Source organism: Salvelinus namaycush, chromosome 26 (assembly GCF_016432855.1).
Source record: "Salvelinus namaycush isolate Seneca chromosome 26, SaNama_1.0, whole genome shotgun sequence".
Taxonomy (NCBI): domain Eukaryota; kingdom Metazoa; phylum Chordata; class Actinopteri; order Salmoniformes; family Salmonidae; genus Salvelinus; species Salvelinus namaycush.
Window position 1 is genome coordinate 31,054,896 of NC_052332.1, and position 19,947 is coordinate 31,074,842.

A 19,947-nucleotide genomic window follows, 5' to 3' on the forward strand; every position below is an offset into this window, starting at 1 on the left:
TCATAAACCATGCGCCATGGAATGGGTCGAAAAACATCGAAAATCTCTTGCCAACTATTTTGCAATTTATATGGCACAGCTGTCAGTGTTTTGGTCCTTAAATGAAATTGGTATATGTTTTTATTTATCACACTTTTCTTTAACCATGTATGTTCTTTAATACAGGGCCGACATACAAGTTCCTTCCTTTTTTCCCCTTCTACTTGCCTCTTCCATTTTTGTGGTAATGCTGCAATTAGTTGGTTGTAATTTTGGGTAGAGCAGACATTTCCATATGTCTGTGTTAACTGCATGTGTGACATAACTACACCAGTCCTATTTATGATATCATTCACTAAAATTATACCTTTTTTTTAAATGTCTTCGAAAAATAAGTTTTTAAAAAAATCAATTAGTGTATTCGAGTTTAACCACAATATTAGTTGTATTATTTGTTCTGTCTTTTCAGGTCGATTAAACTGAAATTGCAACCAACTTTCTAAGGCTTGTTTAAAAAATAACAATATTTTGGAGATTATTTCCTTTTCAAACACCTGAAAGTGAGCAGGTGTAATCTGAATAAAGGGAAAAAGGCCATTTTTGAACATAGGATGAGACATTCCTACCAATTTACTAGAGAATCAGTTTGGATTTAAGTATAACTTTTGTATGACTGATGCGTTTAGTGAGAGGTCTAATGCTATAATATTTAATAATTTCTGCCCCTCCGAATTCATATTCGTTATATAAAGAGGCCCTTTTAATTTTGTCTGGCTTGCCATTCCAAATAAAATTGAATATTTTTGTTCATATAATTTAAAAAGCAGGTCACTAGGTGTAGGCAAAACCATAAGAAAATAGATAAACTGTGATATGACTAAAGAGTTAATCATGGTGATTTTATCACAAATAGACAGGTATTTTCCTTTCCAAGTTAGCAAGATCTTATCTATTTTTGCTAACTTTCTATAAAAATGTATTGGAGTGAGATTATTTATTTATTTTGGGATTTGTTTCCCGAGTATGTCCACATCTCCGTCAGACCATTTAATTGGTAAACCACATGGTAATGTAAAATGTGAAAAAAAATTGTGATCCAATATGTAATATAGTACACTTACCATAATTTGGTTTTAATCCATAGAGGATAGCAAAAGTATCTAGATCCTCTATGAAGCCGTGGAGAGATTCTAATTGTGGTTTTAAAAGAAAACACGAATCATCTGCGTACAATGACACCTTCGTTTTTAAACCACGGATTTCTAATCCCTATATATTAATGTTTGATCTCATTTTAACAGCTAACAACCTTGTTTTACCCCTCTAGATAGTTTAAATCTTTCTGAGATGTACCCATTATTTACTATTTTACACCTAGGGTTACTATACATAACTTTAACCCATTTTATAAGATATTCCCCAAAATTGAAATATTCTAGACATTTCTATATAAACTCCAGTCATACTTTATCAAAAGCCTTTTCAAAATCAGCTATGAAAACCAGGCCTGGTGTCCCCGATATTTCATAGTATTCTATTGTTTCCAGTACTTGTCTTATATTATCTCCAATGTATCGCCCATGTAATAAACCTGTCTGATTAGGATGAATAATATCTGACAATACATTTTTAATTCTATGCGCCAAGCATTTTGCTATGATTTTTGCATCACAACACTGACATGTAAGAGGCCTCCATTTTTTTTTTTAAATAGACTGGATCTTTATATATTCCACTTGGGTCCTTTTTCAGTAATAATGATATCAGACCTTCTTGTTGCGTGTCCAATAATCTACCATTTATATAGGAGTGGTTAAAACATGCTAATAATGGTCCTCTGAGTGTATCAAAAAAAGTTGTGTATACATCCACTGGTATGCCATCCAGCCCTGGAGTTTTCCCAGCTTTAAAGGCTTTAATTGCATCAAGAAGTTCCTCCTCTGTAATTTGGCCTTCACATGTCTTTCTGTACAGATGTTAATTTTACATTATTAGGGAAAAAAATCCATACAATTAGCTTCGGTTAGTGGAGATGGAGACAAACAAAACATATTCTTAAAGTACTTTACTTCCTCTTTCAAAATATCATTCGGTGAATCATGCGTGACTCCATCATTGGTAACAAGTTTCAATAAAAAACTGTTGGTAGCATTTCTATGTTGAAGATTGAAAAATAATTTGGTGCATGTTTCCCCATATTCCATCCAATTCGCTTTATTTTTTATAATATATTACACTGGATATTTCTTGAATAAGGTCCTCCATTTCTTTTTGTTTTTCCTCTAACTTATTCTGTGCCTCTATGCTACAGTGTTATTGCTATCTAGCTGTACTGTTAGTTTTTCAATTTCCTTGGTTAATATGGACTCTTTTGATCTAAATTGATTTTGTTTTATAGATGAGTACTGAATTGCATGGCCTCTAATTACACATTTAAAAGTGTCCCATACAATAAGGGGATCTGCTGTACCTATGTTATGTCTGGAAAAAGTCCGTTATAAATTATTCTGTCCTAGTTCTAAACAATTTATCATCTAGTAGGCATTGATTACATTTCCAATATCCTCGCCCACGTGGAAATTCTGCAAGAGTAATATATATGCCAATTATGTGATGATCCGACCGCATTCTGTCCCCTATCATTTTTTTTATTTTATTTTTTTTACTTTTGGTGCCAGAGAGAATGGCATAAGAAAGTAGTCAAGACGACTAGCTTGATTAAGCCTCCGCCATGTATATCTCACTAGGTCAGGGTATTTAAGCCTCCATATAGCCACTAACTCCAAAATATCCATGACATTCATGATTTCCCTAAGTGCCTGAGGGTGATAGTTTGTAGTGTGATTTCCTTTCCGGTCCATAGTGTTACGGCCGTCAAAAGAAGTGGACCAAAGTGTAGCGTGGTGAGCTTACATTTTCCTTTTATTTTAGTAAATGTCGCCAACAAAACAACAAACGAAAAAACAACCGTAGGGCTTTAGTGCCACTAACAAAGATAACTTCACACAATGACAAAAGGGAAAAGGCTGCCTAAGTATGATTCCCAATCAGAGACAACGATAGACAGCTGTCCCTGATTGAGAACCATACCCGGCCAACACATAGAAATACAAAAACATAGAAATCAGAACATAGAATGCCCACCCCAAATCACACCCTGACCAAACCAAATAGAGACATGAAAAGGCTCTCTAAGGTCAGGGCGTGACACATAGAGGTATTTAAGACCGTATTAAAATCACCCACCATAATAATAGAGTCTAGTGTTGCTTGTGGAGTTGATAAATTATTATAAGCTTGGATCATCATTATTTGGACCGTATAGGTTAATAAGCCATATCTGTTTATTGTCCAATAACATATTTAAAATAATCCATCTACCTTGATGATCTGTTTGGACAATTTGCACATTTGGATCAAAATTACTGTTAATTAAAACAATCACCCCTTTTGAATGTATTTGCCCATGGGAGAAATATACATTTCGCCCCCCCCAGTACTTTTTCCACAAAACTTCATCTAAAATTGTTGAATGAGTTTCCTGTAAACAATATATATTATATTCCTTCTCTGTTAGCCAGGTAAATACTGATCGTCTTTTCTTATTATCTGCTAAGCCATTACATTTGTAACTGGCTATGCTTATTTCACCACTTACCAGAAAGAGTTGCATCCCAATAGGCCATGTTAGGCCATGTATCGAGCTAGAAAGATCCGCGGATGTACTGTGGAGTTCAAAATCAGGGTCTGTGAGTAAAGTGCTGTTACTGCTAGATGTCATTTTAGAGGTTCTTGCAGAGTTTTCAGAGGCTTGTAGACAAACCAAATGAGAACCAAATTGTATTCCTGTTAGTCACATTTAGTAAATTGTTTGACACTAGTGATTTTGCTGCAGTACGAAGCGATTACAAAGATCTACATTGTCTGTGACGAACTGTATTGGTTTAATTGAAATCCTCAAAAGCAGCTTTTCTACGTTCAGAGATAACTCAGGGGAGACTTTGATAAAGTTCTCAAGCTAACTGAAGAGATGATGATTAAGCATGATATTAGTAATTGGGATGTGAGCGCATCACGGCAGCGAAAACTGCCTGTAAAATTGGCAGACAGTGTAGTCACAACTTCATTAGGGAAAACATCCAGCATAATGAGTGACTGTGACCTGAGGCAATTTTGGAACAATATTCTATAAAGACAGATTACTGAGTTGAACTCAATATTTCAAGAAGACACATAGGGGGTCATGCAAGGGCAGCCTCCTTTTCCAAAGAATCCCAAACCCGCGGCCTTAAAGAGCACCTGAAGACCATTTTTCCTCCTTACATCACACACATATTAACTCCCCTTAATGACTCATCCCCTCTGGCATTTAGCCACCGTTATCTTTTTACCTTGCACTAATTTTAGTTTGGTTTCACATTAGGGCATGGAAACTTTAGAGCCATAGCAATGGTTCAAAAATAAACAGTCATGATTGATTTGCACTTTCCGCACCAAAGTACGTTCATCTCTAGGAGACAGGACGTGTCTCCTTCCTGAGCGGTATGACGACTGCATGGTCCCATGGTGTTTATACTTGTGTACTATTGTTTGTACAGATGAACGTGGTACCTTCAGCCGTTTGGAAATTTCTCCCAATGATGAACCAGACTTGTGGATTTCTACATTTTTTTCTGAGGTCTTGGCTGATTTATTTTTGATTTTGCCATGATTGTCAAGCAAAGAGGCACTGAGTTTGAAGGTAGGCCATGAAATACATCCACAGGTACACCTCCAATTGACTCAAATTATGTCAATTAGCCTATCAGAAGCTTCTAAAGCCATGACATCATTTTCTGGAATTTTCCAAGCTGTTTAAAGACAACTTCAACTTAGTGTATGTAAACTTCTGACCCACTGGAATTGTGACACAGTGAATTTATAAGTGAAATAATCTGTCTGTAAACATTTGTTGGAAAAATGACTTGTGTCATGCACAAAGTAGATGTCCTAACTGACTTGCCAAAACTATAGTTTGTTAGCAAGAAATTTGTGGAGGTGTTGAAAAATGAGTTTTAATGACTCCAACCTAAGTGTATATAAACTTCTGACTTCAACTGTATATGTAGCAAAAAAACTGAAAAAACAAAGATATTTGTCCTCCGATGAGAGGGGTGGTGGAGGGGTTAAAAATAGTAATAATAATACATTAAAAAATAAGCACACCCAAGCCCCCACCCTGCCACTGATTGGATCATTTGAACCATCTGTATATATCCTTAAGAACAAATAAAACCTATTATCTCTTCTCACGTCCTCACCCCATTCTCTCCTGCCCTCAGTCATGTCCACTTCTAAACTTGGTTTTGGAAACAGCCACGGAGGAACGTTCCCCAGTGCAATTGCTGGCCCTATCTCTCTCTCCCCCAGTCCATATTCTCGTTAGAGGTGCATGCCGCCACCTACTGTACCGGTTGTAAACTACGTGCCTATGTATATAGAGTGCATTCGGGAAGTATTCAGACCCCTTAACCTTTTCCACATTTTGTTACATTACAGCCTTATTTTAAAATTGATTAAATTGTTTGTTTGTTCTTATCAATCTACACACTATACCCCATAATGACAAAGCAAAAACAGTTTAAAAAAAAATGTTTATTACAAATACAAAACTGAAATATGACATTTACAAGTATTCAGACCCTTTACTCAGTACTTTCTCAGCAACGCTCCCCATCCAACCTGACAGAGCTTGAGAAGATCCGCAGAGAAGAATGGGATAAACTCCCCAAATACAGGTGTGCCAAACTTGTAGCGTCATACCCAAGAATACTCAAGGCTGTAATCGCTACCAAACGTGCTTCAACAAAGTACTGATTAAAAGGTCTGAATACTTATGTAAGTGTAAATTATATTTCCGTTTTTTATTTTTAAAACATTTGCAAAAATTTCTACTAACCTGTTTTTACTTTGTCGCTATGGGGTATTGTGTGTAGATATATGATTGAAAAAAAACAATTTAATACATTTTAGAATAAGGCTTTAACATAACAAAATGTGGAAATAGTCAAGGGGTCTGAATACTTTTTGAACTGTACTGTACTGACCCTGTTGGATTATACATCAGTCTTCAATAGACAAGGATGGCAAACTGAGAAAGTTTAATTTAGCAGAGGGAAATTCACAATGATGCTGTACACTCAACAGTACTCATATTGGGTCACCACTCACTGTACTGTTTAGAGCTTGCAAGAAAGACATTTCACTGTACTTGTGTACGTATCATTAAAACTTAATTTGATAATGGGTCACTGTACTACTGCACTATTGTTTGCTTGATTAATATCCTATGTATTTTCAATCATGGAATTCAAACATTACATCTGTGCACTTTCCAATGCTAAAATAGGCTACATTTTGTGATATTTGGTAGCTGTTCTGTATCAGGCTACCACAATATGAGTGCTGAAAGGAAAACACTGGCTGAGTAGTACTTGCAAAACGTTTGATATTGAAAAGAGTTTATTAAATATCAGGCACCACAATGCAGTAGGTCAGCATGTCGGGTTATTATAGGCAGTGATTGTAGGGTTCTGGAGAAACATGGTTTTGTGTTAGATCGTCACTCAGTGTCAGATCCTGAACATGCCAAGGAAGGTGGAGTGAGGCTTGAGGACAAGCCCAGCAGATTTCCTGGGAATGGAGAGTTCCAGAGTGGATCCTGGCTCCAGGTAATGGACACCTGGGAGAGAAACACCAGTAACTTCAGCACTGGGTGTAGTAGTGCTGTAATTGTGTTCCGTATTATAAGTAATTCATTTGAATCTCGTTTGTAACACACGCTGGCCGGGGTTGGGTCGACTCACCGGCTGTGTAGCAGGTGTTTTGGGCCACAGTGATGTTGCTGGGCATGCTCTGTATGCACTTCATCAAGATGGTCTCAATACCATGTAGACGCTTCTTGATCACATGACCCATAGTCCATGTGGTGTCTTTATACAGCACCTGTACACAAACACAGTGATGGTATAGAGGGACCTTGGCTTGACCGCATCTCAAGAGATGACAATGTCTAGTTTTAATAGGCTACCTGACTGTAGATGAAGTAAGTCCCTTCGGTTACCACTGTGACCTTTTCTCCAAAGACCTGCAGCCCCTCCCCTAGACGACTCAGTCCTAGAGCCCATTCTACCAGAGTGTAGTCATCTTCATCTGAGACAACATAGTGGTTAAAACATGGAGTATGTGTATGTTGGAGACAAAATAATGTTTGAGAGTATTGTAGTTAATGCAAAACGCAGTTTATACCGGGTTCTAACATGCGTCCTTTTTCCAGATGTTGTCCACATTCTGATTGTGCCCACATTTTTAGCCAGGCGTAGACAATTAAAAGATGCATAGTGATCTAATTTTGAAAATATCTTATAAGTTTAAACGGGCATGATCAGGACAAGATAAGGACGCATGTTAGCGGCAGGTATAAACAGGGCTATAGCGTGTGTGTGTGTGTGAGAGAAAGAGAATGTACAGTATAGATGTGAAGTCATTTCCCATTCGACTCACCATATGAGTGTGATGACAGAGGAACAAGGTGAAGAAAGGCACTCCTCCCTGCTGGATGACATGGAAATTATAAATTATTAAGTAAATTGTGTGTGTGTGTGTATGTGTGTGTGTGTGTGTGCGTCGGAAGGGACTGACCAGTGCGTCGCTGTCTCCGTCTCCCATGTCTTGAAATCTCCCTCTTTCCTCGAATTCCATTCCATTGTGTATGTCTGTGAGAGTCAGATATCTGTGTCAAATGCCAGATGACATCAGATGTGAACCTCATAGTGTGACAAGAATCCGTTGTTTCAGATATGTGGTAAACAATCAAGTAATTGTCATCCTTTTCCAGACTTCAACTCCATTGAGAAGTGTGGTGGATAATAAACCTTATTGCTCGATCTTCTAAGCATTAATAACTTCAAAATAGCCCAGTAGCCTAAGAATATTAATTGATGTCTCATAAATTCTCAAAAACATACTTTACACATTAGCTGATAGCGTGATAGGAATCAAATGTTTCAGATATGTAGTAAATAGGGTTGGTGTAGGTTACTTTCTAAATGTAATCCGTTCCAGTTACTAGTTGCCTGTCCAAAATTGTCATCAGCAATGTAACTTTTGGATTACTCAGTAACGTAATCTGATTACTTTCCCCTTATGGGGCATGGGGTGGGCAACCAGTCCTCGCGGGCCTGATTGTCACACTTTTTCTCCATCCCTAGCAAACACAGCTGATTAATCAAATTGCATTCTGAACTGAAGATCGTGATTAGGTGATTATTGAAGTCAGGTGTGTTAGCTGGACCTGGGGAAAAACTGTGACACCAATCAGGCTCTCGAGGACTGGAATTGCCCACCCCTGCAAGACAAAAAGGATCCATCAAATGCATTTGGTGTGTCATCATAGTAGTCTCTGTCTTGTGGTGAGGCTGAACAAACTTAAACTTGCGCCTATTTTCGATGCTGAATTGAATGTCATTGAGGAAACCGAAAGGCATGATAATGTATTTTTTCACAAACATCCTTTCTGGCTTTAAAAGTAATCGAATAAATAATCCTCTAGTTTTTCAAAAGTATCTGTCATCTGATTTCAATATTTTCCCAGGTTATTTTGTAATCACATTACATGTAACATCTACCCAACCCTGGTGGCAAACAATTGTCATATTGTCATAATTTTCTCCATTGATAATTGTGGTGAAATAGGCCTTATTGTTCTAAGCATTAACAAGCATCTTGATTCCTTACTTCAAAATCTGACATTTCCTAGTGGTTAGGCCTAGCCTAAGAATATTTATTGACTTCTTATAAATTCTCAAAAACATAGACCTACTTCACACATCAAAGTTTCACAATAGTGTTTTCTTTTTCGTGTAGCCTATAACCTATTAGTAAATGTATGAACTCACCTACCCCGCAGCGCGAGATATCAGTAGACGATTCCTTTATGTCCCCGCATACCAGACTGGTCCACTGACGCAGCTCCCGCAGTTCGACCTGCATCTCTCTGACCCGGTTGGACTGCAGGACCATCAAGCAGGCCAAGAACAGCGACACAGCGTACAGCAGATATGTGCCATGAAAATGTACTGTATAACGGTTTGTCATTATGTCACACAGGCGATACCAGGCGATACCAACTGTTACGAGGACGAGGGGATGGCGTCCTTTTTCAATGAAGGCTTTGTCAGGGCCGTAATAATCCCGTTACAATGTGGACTTTCACTTTCTTAATGTCATCATTTGGAAAACGATGACTCATGCAGTCTCGGATTACAAAACTGCTATAAAGACCTGGAGGACGTGTGAAAACAAAGTGATAGGCTACAGTAGGCCAATAGGACTATCCTACATTGAAGTCTGAAGCTAAAGTTAATGTCTTTATTAAATGTTTGTACTACAATTTGTTTTGAGAAAGGCAGTGACCAAGACAGGCAAGTGGCTCATAAAAACAACGGATTGTAATACCTGAATGAAAAGGGAATACAGTTGAGTAGGTTTGAAGCACTGTAGACTACATTATAATTCATGAATGTATATATGCTTGGCTCTCGAGGGAAAAGGCTTACTTTACAGCACCCTTGATAGCCAAACATAAATATATGTACTTCTAGTCAGGCCTATGTGCTTGTCTGGCTATGACAGAACAAGGTCAAAGGGTCCTTTGAGAGATGGACTCAGTTGAAGGCTGATGCCACCAGTCTCGCACTCCACTACCTCAGACCGCATTGCCAGCCCTTCGGGAACTTCTCAGAGGAGAGGGATGGGATCTGTCTGTCAAAACAGGAGCAGGGTGAGCAGCCAAGTCAAATCCTTTTTTTTTCTCCAATTCATTTCTTCATATAACGCTCCCCAGTACAAGACCATACTAGTCACACTGGAATGCAATGTTATGTATTTATTAACTTTTTTTTTCATTGCTTGGCTATCCAGTATAAAATTAACTGACCAAATGTTGTACATCATTTTTAAGCTGTAAAATCTGAACAAATCAATTGTAACATTGCAAAACATATCGCTTGAACTCTGAATCTGATCAATACAAACTATGAGCCCTTCTACAATGTGAACTCTACAAGTGCTTTGGAGAAATGTAACAAAAATTTAATTATTCCTCTGGAGTGTGCCCAATGCCCCAAAATTCATTGTGGGACAGACGAGGGCCTTGCCAACCCCCCTTGGCTTGTCTATCAGCAGTTGCCAGGACAAATGACATCATCGGATTTCCTCCAGGAGCAAGATGGGATGCTTGTTCAAATCCTCCAAACAGACCCTGCAAAGACATCACAGTAGAATAAGGGATATCCACATTTGCTTCCTCAATTCCAGTTACTCTTAAATACAATATCAGTCAGTGAGAGTTGAGTCCATACCTCCTGCTGGGTGTAAGGACGAGTGAGGGTTGGACTGAGGTAGTCCGTAGCTTCATCCTGCTTCTCCACTGTGATGCTGATAGTCATGCTGCTGTCCTCTGCTTGCCTCTGGGAATGGCCCTCTTCTGCCTTACACCTGGGTTTGGAGCCCCACCAACTCCCCTGCTTCAACCTGGGACATGATCGTGTTTGGGTTCATTTTAAGAACTACTGTTCTATATTTAATGCTTATCGTCCAAAGGCAACCAACAATCATAAAAGTAGGAATACAGTAATGAGTTTTTCTGTTTTATTCAGTCACCTATAATATTCTACTATGACTCAACAGCCTTTCAGAGTTGCCCTTGTAGATTTCTATCCCTGTGTAGCACATGGGGATGTGTGAAACTTAATCCTCAGCCTGAAGTGTCCCCACTTGCACCAGCGAATAGCTACAGTAGCTTTTTGCGTGGGGCTGACTGGAAAGACGGTTCAGGAGGGCGGTCACGTGTCCTAGCAAGGCAGAGTTCCCGCGTTCATGCCAGGTATGGGCCGAATCGGTAAGAAGTGGTATTCGCTAAGCAAGCAGCATGATGTCCTTTACACCTGCACTGAATGTATAACCACATTTCTGCCCCCATGGCATCCAATTAAAATCAGTTTCCCCTCAGTCTACCCTGATGGCACAGTAAAACCAACAAGCCACAGGCTCAGGCCATCCATCTCTAATGTCCCCTCTGCACTATCTAGCATTAGAAACCTTTCACTTACTGGTCAATAGAGCTCTGTCTCCTGCGGAGGTCCCCAATGTGCTGCAGCACTGCTGCCACCCTGGGTTGCACCACCTGGCTGCCCTGTGCTGCACCCCCTGTCCTCCCCTTCTTCTTCCGGCCCATCAGTTCCACTGGAGAGGGTAGCTTTCCTAGACCCAGACTTCCCCCTTTTTTAACTCTCTGTCCTGCTGGAGGTGATCCTGCCATGTCCACGCCAACCTGCGTGTAAACATAATGGCAAAAAATCAGAAAACGTTTTACCTCAATCGTAGGATGTGCCATTTAAAAAATGTCAGCCACAGTGAAACACATGTTTACCAAGTCTTAGGGTACTCACTAGTCCTTCAGGTTTATTTGAGAACATCTGCATCTGAAATGGGCTGTAGGATGTGGTGGGCTCAGGAGACACTTCACTAACAAACAGCATACAGACCTCTATCAGTAAGAGAGAATTTGACTGGAGCATTTCTAAACCTTGATGTGTTTATAAAAGAGTGAGATTGTTGGTGGTGAAAGTGAAGAGGACATCCACCTTGGCTGACATAGAATCCTGTGCCAGAAATGTTCTCTACTCTGTGACAAGGAGCTAGACTGTGGGGGAGGGCTAGGCTCAGTCTCCATCTCTGAACACTGACGCTGCACAACCTTGGACCTCCTGAGGATGTGAAGAATACAACACAAAGCAAGCTTCATATTACCTGAAATAATGGCTTATCTTTCAAAAATAATACGTCCTGAACTATTGCAGCATAAGCAACTCACTTGGCAAACGAGAGGAACTGATCACCATCTTCTGCCTCTGGTTGTTCTACCGGAGGAAAATGCCCAGCATTATTAACTAACATTACTCTGTCTGCTAGGTGCCACATTGTTACCCTGAGGGAAGAGCAGCTGAAATACGAATACTAATGTAGAATGTGACCTTTAATCAATTAATAATAGTCTTGAAATAAAACTATTGCTTGGTATCCTAGCCAATACCATAACGGCCCTACAATAAAAACGTATTTTTATAGGCTAACGTTAGCCAGACGGTTTCCAATCTAGCCTGCATTTAAGGCAAACAAACGATATCAAAGTCCCGCGCAAAACGTGAGCGCGTGCCACGAAAAAGTCAGCAGCACGCGAGGAAAATACACAGATCAACGTAATAGATCTACTCCTTGGCGTCACCTCTTCAAGTCCGTATTCCTTGCGCATGCAACATTTCTCGGGGTAGTTTTTGTTAAAAGTCCTCCCCATGGTGTCTGTCTGCATTCCTCACTATACATCTTGGAAATGGTGTTGTGCTTTAGTCTACTTCCAACTCACTGCAATGAAGGTGAGATCCCCTCTGAAAATGTTATGCCAATTATCTCTTCCAGTTATCTTTTATAGTCTGTCTTGTGTGCAGTTTCACTCAATTTCCAAGAAATAATAGCTAATGCAAAACAGGCTTGAGAGACGGGAACACAAATGTATCTAAGGTTAAGTATGTTTTATTGCATGACAAATCTTATTTTGCAAAACAAAAATAAATGAGACACAAACACATGGCTTTCCAAAGTCCTACACTGCACAGGACTAGGTATAGTGCTTATGTGGATGGACTTGACAGGAGGTGCATTGTCTGCACAGCAAAGGAACTTCCCCTCTGCTCCTTGTCTAGGCGTTGGAGAATTTGGGCAGCTGGTTTCCCAGAACAACCCGTCTCTCCAGGCCCTCCTCTGTGATGGCTGCCAGACGAGCCACTCCTCCACTAGAACCGTCCCGCTCCATGGCCAGTGCCAAGGCTGTATGGAGAGAGGGACATTAACAACACCTAGATGTGACCCGACAACCAACATATTACAGATCCGACTATCAAGTATTTTCAGTTCAGTTGTCATGACATATGGTGGAAGAGAGATTAGAAAAGCAGCAGTTGAAGAGATTTGAAACAGCCTAATGACAGTGTAAAGATCATAGGTGGACTACAGGGTCCGCTGTGCTTGTACAGGCAAATGTTCCTTCCCAACAGATTCAAATAATCGACTTATCAAGGTCTTACATGTTAAACAACGCTATTAGGTATATTTCAATCAGCGTTGTTAGTTCAGGGTTCAAACAATTGCCTGCAAACACTGTAGCTCTCCAGGATTGGAATTACCCACCACTGTGCTAGACTGTCAACCTCTGGTCCTACTCACCCTGGGTACAGAAGTGAAGACACTCCTCCTTGGTCATCCCAGGCTTGTAGTTAGAATCCATGAAGCCATATATGTAGGAGCTGCCAGAACCACCTACTGACACTGGCTGCCTCACTATCATACCTCCCATTGGGACTGTGTACACCTGGGTGAGAGGGAAGGGTCACTGGAGAGTCAATCAATGTAATCTCAGCAAGCCATGACACCCACCACCAGGGCCTAAAATGTCATTTTTGGTCACCAGCCACTGTGGTAGGTAGATAAAAAAAATACATCTACCAGCCACTAGGATTTTTTACCAGCCAAAATATGTTTTCACCATAATTACATCAAAAACACAAAACGGATGATCATGCTTTGTAATGTTTCTAAAACAAGAAATGTATTAGTAAGAAGTAATGTGGTATATTGCTCAATTTCCATTTATTTTTGGTGACCTCAGTCTTTTAATCAAAATATCAGAGACAAAATGTTTAGCTGCCCCTTTAAGGGTGTGAGTTTACCATGGTAACGACACCACTTGATTCCTGTCACAATTTGAGATCTGACTAGTGTGTGTCTTCACTATCAGTTGAAGCAGAAGACTCAAACTACCATTGAAAAACAACTGACCTTGAGGGCTAAATGTAAATTGCCAAAAAACATAAGGACAAAGTCTTACATAGTAGACTTTTGACTAAATTAGACCAACTTTTATGCCTGTGGGCAGTGCTTTCAAAAAGGAATCCATCAGTTCTTCATTCATTGCACACAGCAGCTCCCCTGTCAGGCAGTGTTCCTGTGCGAGGTGGGATATAATATTCCTATTTATTTGTGTAATTAATATCTAATGAAACAAAACAGCTACTGCATAATTTTTCTAACCCTAACACCTTGCCCAAACCGGCTGCGCGCGTGCGCTATCGTGCGCTATCGTGCATACATTTATTTTGCCCCCCCACACCAAACGCGATCACGACATGCAGGTTAAAATATCAAAACAAACTCTGAACCAATGACATTAAATTTGGGGACAGGTCGAAAAGCATTAAACATGTATGGTATTTTAGCTAGTTAGCTTGCACTTGCTAGCTAACGTTAATTTGTCCTGTTTAGCTAGCTTGCTGTTGCTAGCTAATTTGTCCTGGGATATAAACATTGAGTTGTTATTTTACCTGAAATGGACAAGGATTTCTACTCCGACAATTAATCCACATATAAAACAGCCAACCGAATCGTTTCTAGTCATCTCTCCTCCTTCCAGGCTTTTTCATCGTTTAAATTATATGGTGATCGCATCTAAACTTTAATTGTATTACCACGACTACCGGCAAAACAGTTTGTCTTTCTATCACCCACGTGGGTACAACCAATGAGGAGATGGCACGTGAGTACCTGCTTCTATAAACCAATGAGGAGATGGCACGTGGATACCTGCTTCTATAAACCAATGAGGAGATGGGAAAGGCAGGACTTGCAGCGCGATCTGCGTCAGAAATAGGAACGACATCTATTTTATCCCTTGGTGTCGCAGACGCTCGTTGGCGCGCGCAAGCAGTGTGGGTACAATAATTGAATAACATGGGTTTCTAAATTTATTTTGCGACGCTCGCACACGCAACGTGTCCGGTCTGGTCAGCATGTAACTCACACGGGCTCATACTTTACTATTTTTTTTTATTTGCGAATGTAATGCTCTCACTGTAGAGCCCTGCAAATTGACCAACATGGCTGGTGAAACAGACATTCTTACCCACCAATACCCAGATCTTCCCACATTTGGCAGGTGCTAATTTTATACCCTGCCCACCACCATCCCAGATTGTTCTAAAATCCTTTCTTTGCTTTTTGCGGTGGAATGACCCTACACATTTCTCTGAGACAGTGGGGGAAAAGTGGTTGGAGTGTATGATCCAAATACATATGCTGAGAACTCACCTGTCCACCCCTTCTTTTGTCCCAGCCAGCCACAATGATGCCAGCCATCAGCTCCTCTCTGTATCTGTAGCATGTCTGTTTGAAGAGATTGGCTGCCGTTTGCACAAGTGGAGGCTCATCCAGCTCAATACTGCAGCAGGCACAGAGGGAGAGATATTTCACAGTGAATAAATATAGAATGACACTCAAGAAAGGCATTTCACTGTGCTTGTACATTAAAACTTGAATCAGACACTCAAGACAATATTTTCATAGTTCTCAAAGCACTTATTTTATCCTAAGAGTGGTATGAAGATAACCACTATATAGCTGTGCTGAAGAGTTTTTGATCTTTGTGTAGAGGTATAGCCATATAGGGTGTGTTACCTGTGAAAGCCCAGCTGATAAGTGACTATATCAGCAACAGCCTGTGTGTCAGCTGCAGAACCAGAGCGGCAGCAGAAGATGCGGTCGTGAATGGGAGTCAACTTGTCAGTAACTCGATTGGCAATGTAAGCACTACAACCAGTTGGGGAAAAAATAACGATTGGGAGTATTAGGCAGCTCTAGCTATAGAGTTTTTAAACACAAAAATGTCAATGGAATAGAGGACGACTTAATCAGCAATCTATTTCTATTAGGTCAGGAAGCCGGGTAAGACACAGTTGTATGATTTAAAGTAACTTACCCTGTTGTTGTTCTGGAGTCCGCGCCAATCACAACCCCTCCATCAAACTCTACTGCCATAATGGTAGTCTGCGATTAGACATGAAGAATCAGAACATTTTTGCTTTATTTATGTGAAAATAATCCCAAGGACATTATGTAGAAAAAACGGTAATGGCTAGCTGGCTACCAACATAATCAGCTGTAAAATGCTATAGCTAGCTACATACATGGCGAGCGCTTCTGCAGTCTCATTGTTAGCTAGCTAGCTATAGCTAGCTATAAAGTGGCATGTAAATACCTCTGTGTTCAGTTTGGGCAACGCATTCAAACCTATGTAAAGTGAACAGTGCTATATTACATTTCCTCACCCCAGTGCTAACTTCTTCTTGTGCCCACTCTGGCACCAAATCAACTGTACTAAAAGCATTTTCGGACCGGTTCGCTGACATGTACACAGCAGCCATCTTGACAGTTGATGAAATAATGGTCTTCTTCGCTGGTCTGGTTTAACAAATTATGTTGTGCTGACTATCGCCACCTGTTGGATTGCATGAGAATAACAACTTAACAAATCAAATTGTATTTGTCACATGCGCCGACTACAACAGGTGTAGTAGACCTTACAGTGAAACGCTTATTTACAAGCCCTTAACCAACAATGCAGTTTTAAGAAAAATACAAACAAAAATAAGAAATATAAGTAACAAATAATTAAAGAGCAGCTGTAAAATAGCAATAGCGAGGCTATATACACAGAGTACCGGTATAGAGTCAATGTGCGGGGGAACCAGTTAGTCGAGGTAATTGAGGTAATATATACATGTGGGTAGAGTTATTAAAGTGACTTATACATAGATAATGACTGAAAGTAGCAGCAGCATAAAAGGGGGGGCAATGCAAATAGTCTGGGTAGCCATTTGATTAGATGTTCAGTAGTCTTAAGACTTGGGGGTAGAAGCTGTTTAGAAGCCTCTTGTACCTAGACTTGGTGCTCCATTACCGCTTGCCATGCAGTATCAGAGAGAACAGTCTATGACTAGGGTGGCTGGAGTCTTTGACAATTTTTAGGAACTTCCTCTGACACCGCCTGGTATAGAGGCCCTGGATGGCAGGAAGCTTGGCCCAAGTGATGTACTGGGCCGTACGCACTACCCTCTATAGTGCCTTGCGTCGGAGGCCGAGCAGTTGCCATACCAGGCAGTGATGCAACCAGTCAGGATGCTCTCAATGGTGCAGCTGTAGAACCTTTTGAGGATCCGAGGACCCATGCCAAATATTTTCAGTCTCCTGAGGGGGAATAGGTTTTGTTGTGCCCTCTTCATGATAAAGGTGGGAGTGCCAGTTCTAGAGGATAGTCAAATCATGAATTTAGAAAATTCTCAATTTTCAGTATCTATGAGCAAGCCTCATGCCAGACTTTCTTGAATTATTATTGTATGCTTTGATAACAGGATATGAAGGGAATTCTCAAATATTCTCAGTAAGATTATTTGTGAAACACTGAACCACTCTCTGGTATTGGATCTGCTACAACTATTTCTTAAGGCGAGATTGAATTTTGCTCCAGGGATTTTGCTATTGATTGGGATGATGGTTAAAACATGTAGTGTGATTCATGGGGGACTGAGGAAAAGCTTTGCAACAGTGAGCTTCAGTACTGTATAGATGGGAGTACTATGAAAGAGCAGCAGATTTGATTTGATTTGACTGCAGAAGATGGAAGTGACCATTAGTGTTTTGGCCATTCAATCGAACCATTCATTTTTTTTTTTTTTTTTTACTTGAATACATTACTTTTACTTTTTTCAGAAAAGAAGAAGGTCTGCACAAGGTTGAATGCAACTCTAAACTACCATTTCTAAAGACTTCTGGTGTGAATACACTGATTGTGTTACAAGGACTATGACGCAAATCGTCATTTTTAGGCAACAACACCCGATATTGTGTATTTTTAAGCTGTAAGAGAGCCTCAGGATACCCACAGATGTGATGATGGTGGTACTCTTGCTGCATTGCAGATGTAGTCACCGTGTTCTCTGGCTGCTCCTGTGTCCTTCTAGGTCCATCCTGTCTCAAACAATCACATCCGCTTTCTTATTGTGTGTGTTTGTATTTGCAGGCATCTGTGGGATTATCAAAGTGCCAGGTTCTTACATCTCTTTACAGTTATGCAGCAGATAATAATACTAATAACCTGCACTGCAGTGGAGGCTGCTGAGGGGAGGACGGCTCATAATAATGGCTGGAATGGAGTAAATGGAATCGTATCAAACACATGGAAACCACATCTTTGATTCCATTGACTCCATTCCAGACATTATTATGAGCTGTCCTTCCCTCAGCAGCTTCCACTGCTGCACTGGATTAGCCTAGATAATTATTTGAGGGCATCAAATTGGGGATGAAGCACACAGACGCACACTCATATGTGCACACTCAATTTGTTTGCAAAAGAAAATGCCTCAATCGTCCAGACTGACCTCTTCTTCTGTGCCTTGAGGCGCAGGTCAATATAGGCAGACGGCGAATAAAATGTGTTTTAGGTCAAACTCGTGTAATGTGAGTATGAAACATAACCTGAAATGTACTCAACTGCAGTCCTGGAGGCACTGAAGGAGAATAAAGGCCAACCCATTATTTCTGTTTAAAACAGCCTAGATCCTAGTAATGCATTCACACTGGCTCTCTCCCTCGCTATTAGTAACCATGGTTTCCTAAGCTCTAAGGTGCCTAGGTTAGAGAACCTTGGGGTCTGTAATGTTCAATGGGAAAAGAGAGATTGGCCTTAGCCAGCTGCCAGTGTGATTTGAGTCAATCAAATGAGCGCTTAGAGAAGCTTAATCCCAGATAATCGCCACTGCAGCATAGACCAGGACTAACACATCATTGAAATAGTCCCTACTGCCGTCTCCACAAGGCTAACTGATGGCCCTGCACAAGACAGACAGATCAAAAATAGACCTAATGATAAATCCACTCAAACATCAATGAGCTTTGAGTTGTTCTGTATTGATGCTCACTCATTCATTCATGCATTCAAAAGCTGTCATCAGTCAGACCTCACATTGTATCCAAACAGAGTTCCAGATTCCTTTAGGCGTAATCATATTTTCCTTAGTTTAGAATAGTAACCTATACCTATATCTATCTGTTTCATAAAACATGAGATTTCTATGAGGGCTCAGGGCTATTGATCCACAATGTCTCCCCAAGTGTGTGTGTGACAGGTTCATTACTAAAGCCGTGATCACATTGGCAGTCTGAAGTGACCCAAATTCGATTTATTTGCATTTCCAATTCAAATCTGTTTGAAGAGTCAAAAAGCTGAACAGCCAAAAAGCACATGGAATCGGATGTCTCAAGCCACATTTAAAGTCAGATACAAATCTGATTCCTGGCCATGTGACTTGTGTCTGAATGGTCAAATCTGTGTTATTTGCCCTCAAGTGGTTTTAAGACTGTTATTTGAGATATTTTGTTGTTTGATAGCTACTCTCTTGACAGTTTGACAAGAACATGTGGTAGCTAACTAGCTTGTTCATTGTTTACAAACAAATGAGTGAATGTGCTAGAAAGCTAAACAGCTACCTAGCTAGCTAGTTGACTGCTGTGGCTAGCTAAACAGCTACCTAGCTATCTAGTTGAATGGTGTGGCTAGCTAAACAGCTACCGAGCTATCTAGTTGACTGCTGTGGCTAGCTAAACAGCTACCGAGCTATCTAGTTGACTGCTGTGGCTAGCTAAACAGCTACCTAGCTATCTAGTTGACTGCTGTGGCTAGCTAAACAGCTACTTAGCTATCTAGTTGACTGCTGTGGCTAGCTAAACTGCTACCTAGCTATCTAGTTGACTGCTGTGGCTAGCTAAACAGCTACCGAGCTATCTAGTTGACTGCTGTGGCTAGCTAAACAGCTACCTAGCTATCTAGTTGACTGCTGTGACTAGCCAAAAGGGGCTTGTTTTGAAAGTTGGATAATTGTATCCTTTGAGGAATTAACAGTGTTTTTACCCAATGATGTTGAATATTCAAAGCAACTGGGAAAGTCCATGGCAGACATTGTTGTCACCTTACCTTGCTACATA

At 40.3% G+C, this 19,947-nt stretch overlaps 2 protein-coding genes across 3 annotated transcripts; both read right to left on the reverse strand.

The window, feature by feature from the left end:
* Positions 1-6,104: 6,104 nt before the first annotated feature.
* Positions 6,105-12,483, reverse strand: tnfsf13 (TNF superfamily member 13). Of its 2 annotated transcripts, XM_038965153.1 has the most exons (9): positions 11,469-12,483; positions 11,130-11,350; positions 10,380-10,551; positions 8,920-10,279; positions 7,660-7,750; positions 7,522-7,572; positions 7,049-7,170; positions 6,825-6,963; positions 6,105-6,700 (listed from the first exon to the last, which is right to left on the reverse strand). In XM_038965153.1, exons 4-9 carry the CDS (start codon positions 9,112-9,114, stop codon positions 6,591-6,593), a joined length of 708 nt encoding a protein of 235 aa, XP_038821081.1. In that variant the 5' UTR covers positions 9,115-10,279; positions 10,380-10,551; positions 11,130-11,350; positions 11,469-12,483; the 3' UTR covers positions 6,105-6,590. The 2 variants fall into 2 exon arrangements, with proteins under 2 accessions (XP_038821081.1, XP_038821080.1); XM_038965152.1 differs by lacking the exons at positions 6,105-6,700; positions 6,825-6,963; positions 7,049-7,170; positions 7,522-7,572; positions 7,660-7,750 and having other exon boundaries at positions 9,121-10,279; positions 11,469-11,544; positions 11,664-11,786; positions 11,894-12,483.
* Positions 12,484-12,593: 110 nt separating this feature from the next.
* Positions 12,594-16,352, reverse strand: LOC120021397 (proteasome subunit beta type-6-like). Its single transcript, XM_038965154.1, has 6 exons — positions 16,233-16,352; positions 15,884-15,951; positions 15,583-15,714; positions 15,217-15,346; positions 13,300-13,444; positions 12,594-12,903 (listed from the first exon to the last, which is right to left on the reverse strand). Exons 1-6 carry the CDS (start codon positions 16,326-16,328, stop codon positions 12,776-12,778), a joined length of 699 nt encoding a protein of 232 aa, XP_038821082.1. The 5' UTR covers positions 16,329-16,352; the 3' UTR covers positions 12,594-12,775.
* Between the last annotated feature and the right edge of the window lie 3,595 nt (positions 16,353-19,947).

Bases quoted from the DNA above. Each gene is read 5' to 3' on its own strand.
- LOC120021397 (XM_038965154.1), bottom strand. From the start codon at position 16,328: ATGGCTGCTGTGTACATGTCAGCGAACCGGTCCGAAAATGCTTTTAGT. The intron at 15,952-16,232 runs GTGAGGAAATGT...GTCTAATCGCAG, and splicing joins AAGAAGAAGTTAGCACTGGG to ACTACCATTATGGCAGTAGA. The intron at 12,904-13,299 runs GTGAGTAGGACC...CTCTCCATACAG, and splicing joins TCTTCACTTCTGTACCCAGG to CCTTGGCACTGGCCATGGAG.
- tnfsf13 (XM_038965152.1), bottom strand. From the start codon at position 12,000: ATGTGGCACCTAGCAGACAGAGTAATGTTAGTTAATAATGCTGGGCAT. The intron at 11,787-11,893 runs GTGAGTTGCTTA...TCACATCCTCAG, and splicing joins CAGTTCCTCTCGTTTGCCAA to GAGGTCCAAGGTTGTGCAGC. The intron at 10,552-11,129 runs GTAAGTGAAAGG...ATCATGTCCCAG, and splicing joins AGACAGAGCTCTATTGACCA to GTTGAAGCAGGGGAGTTGGT.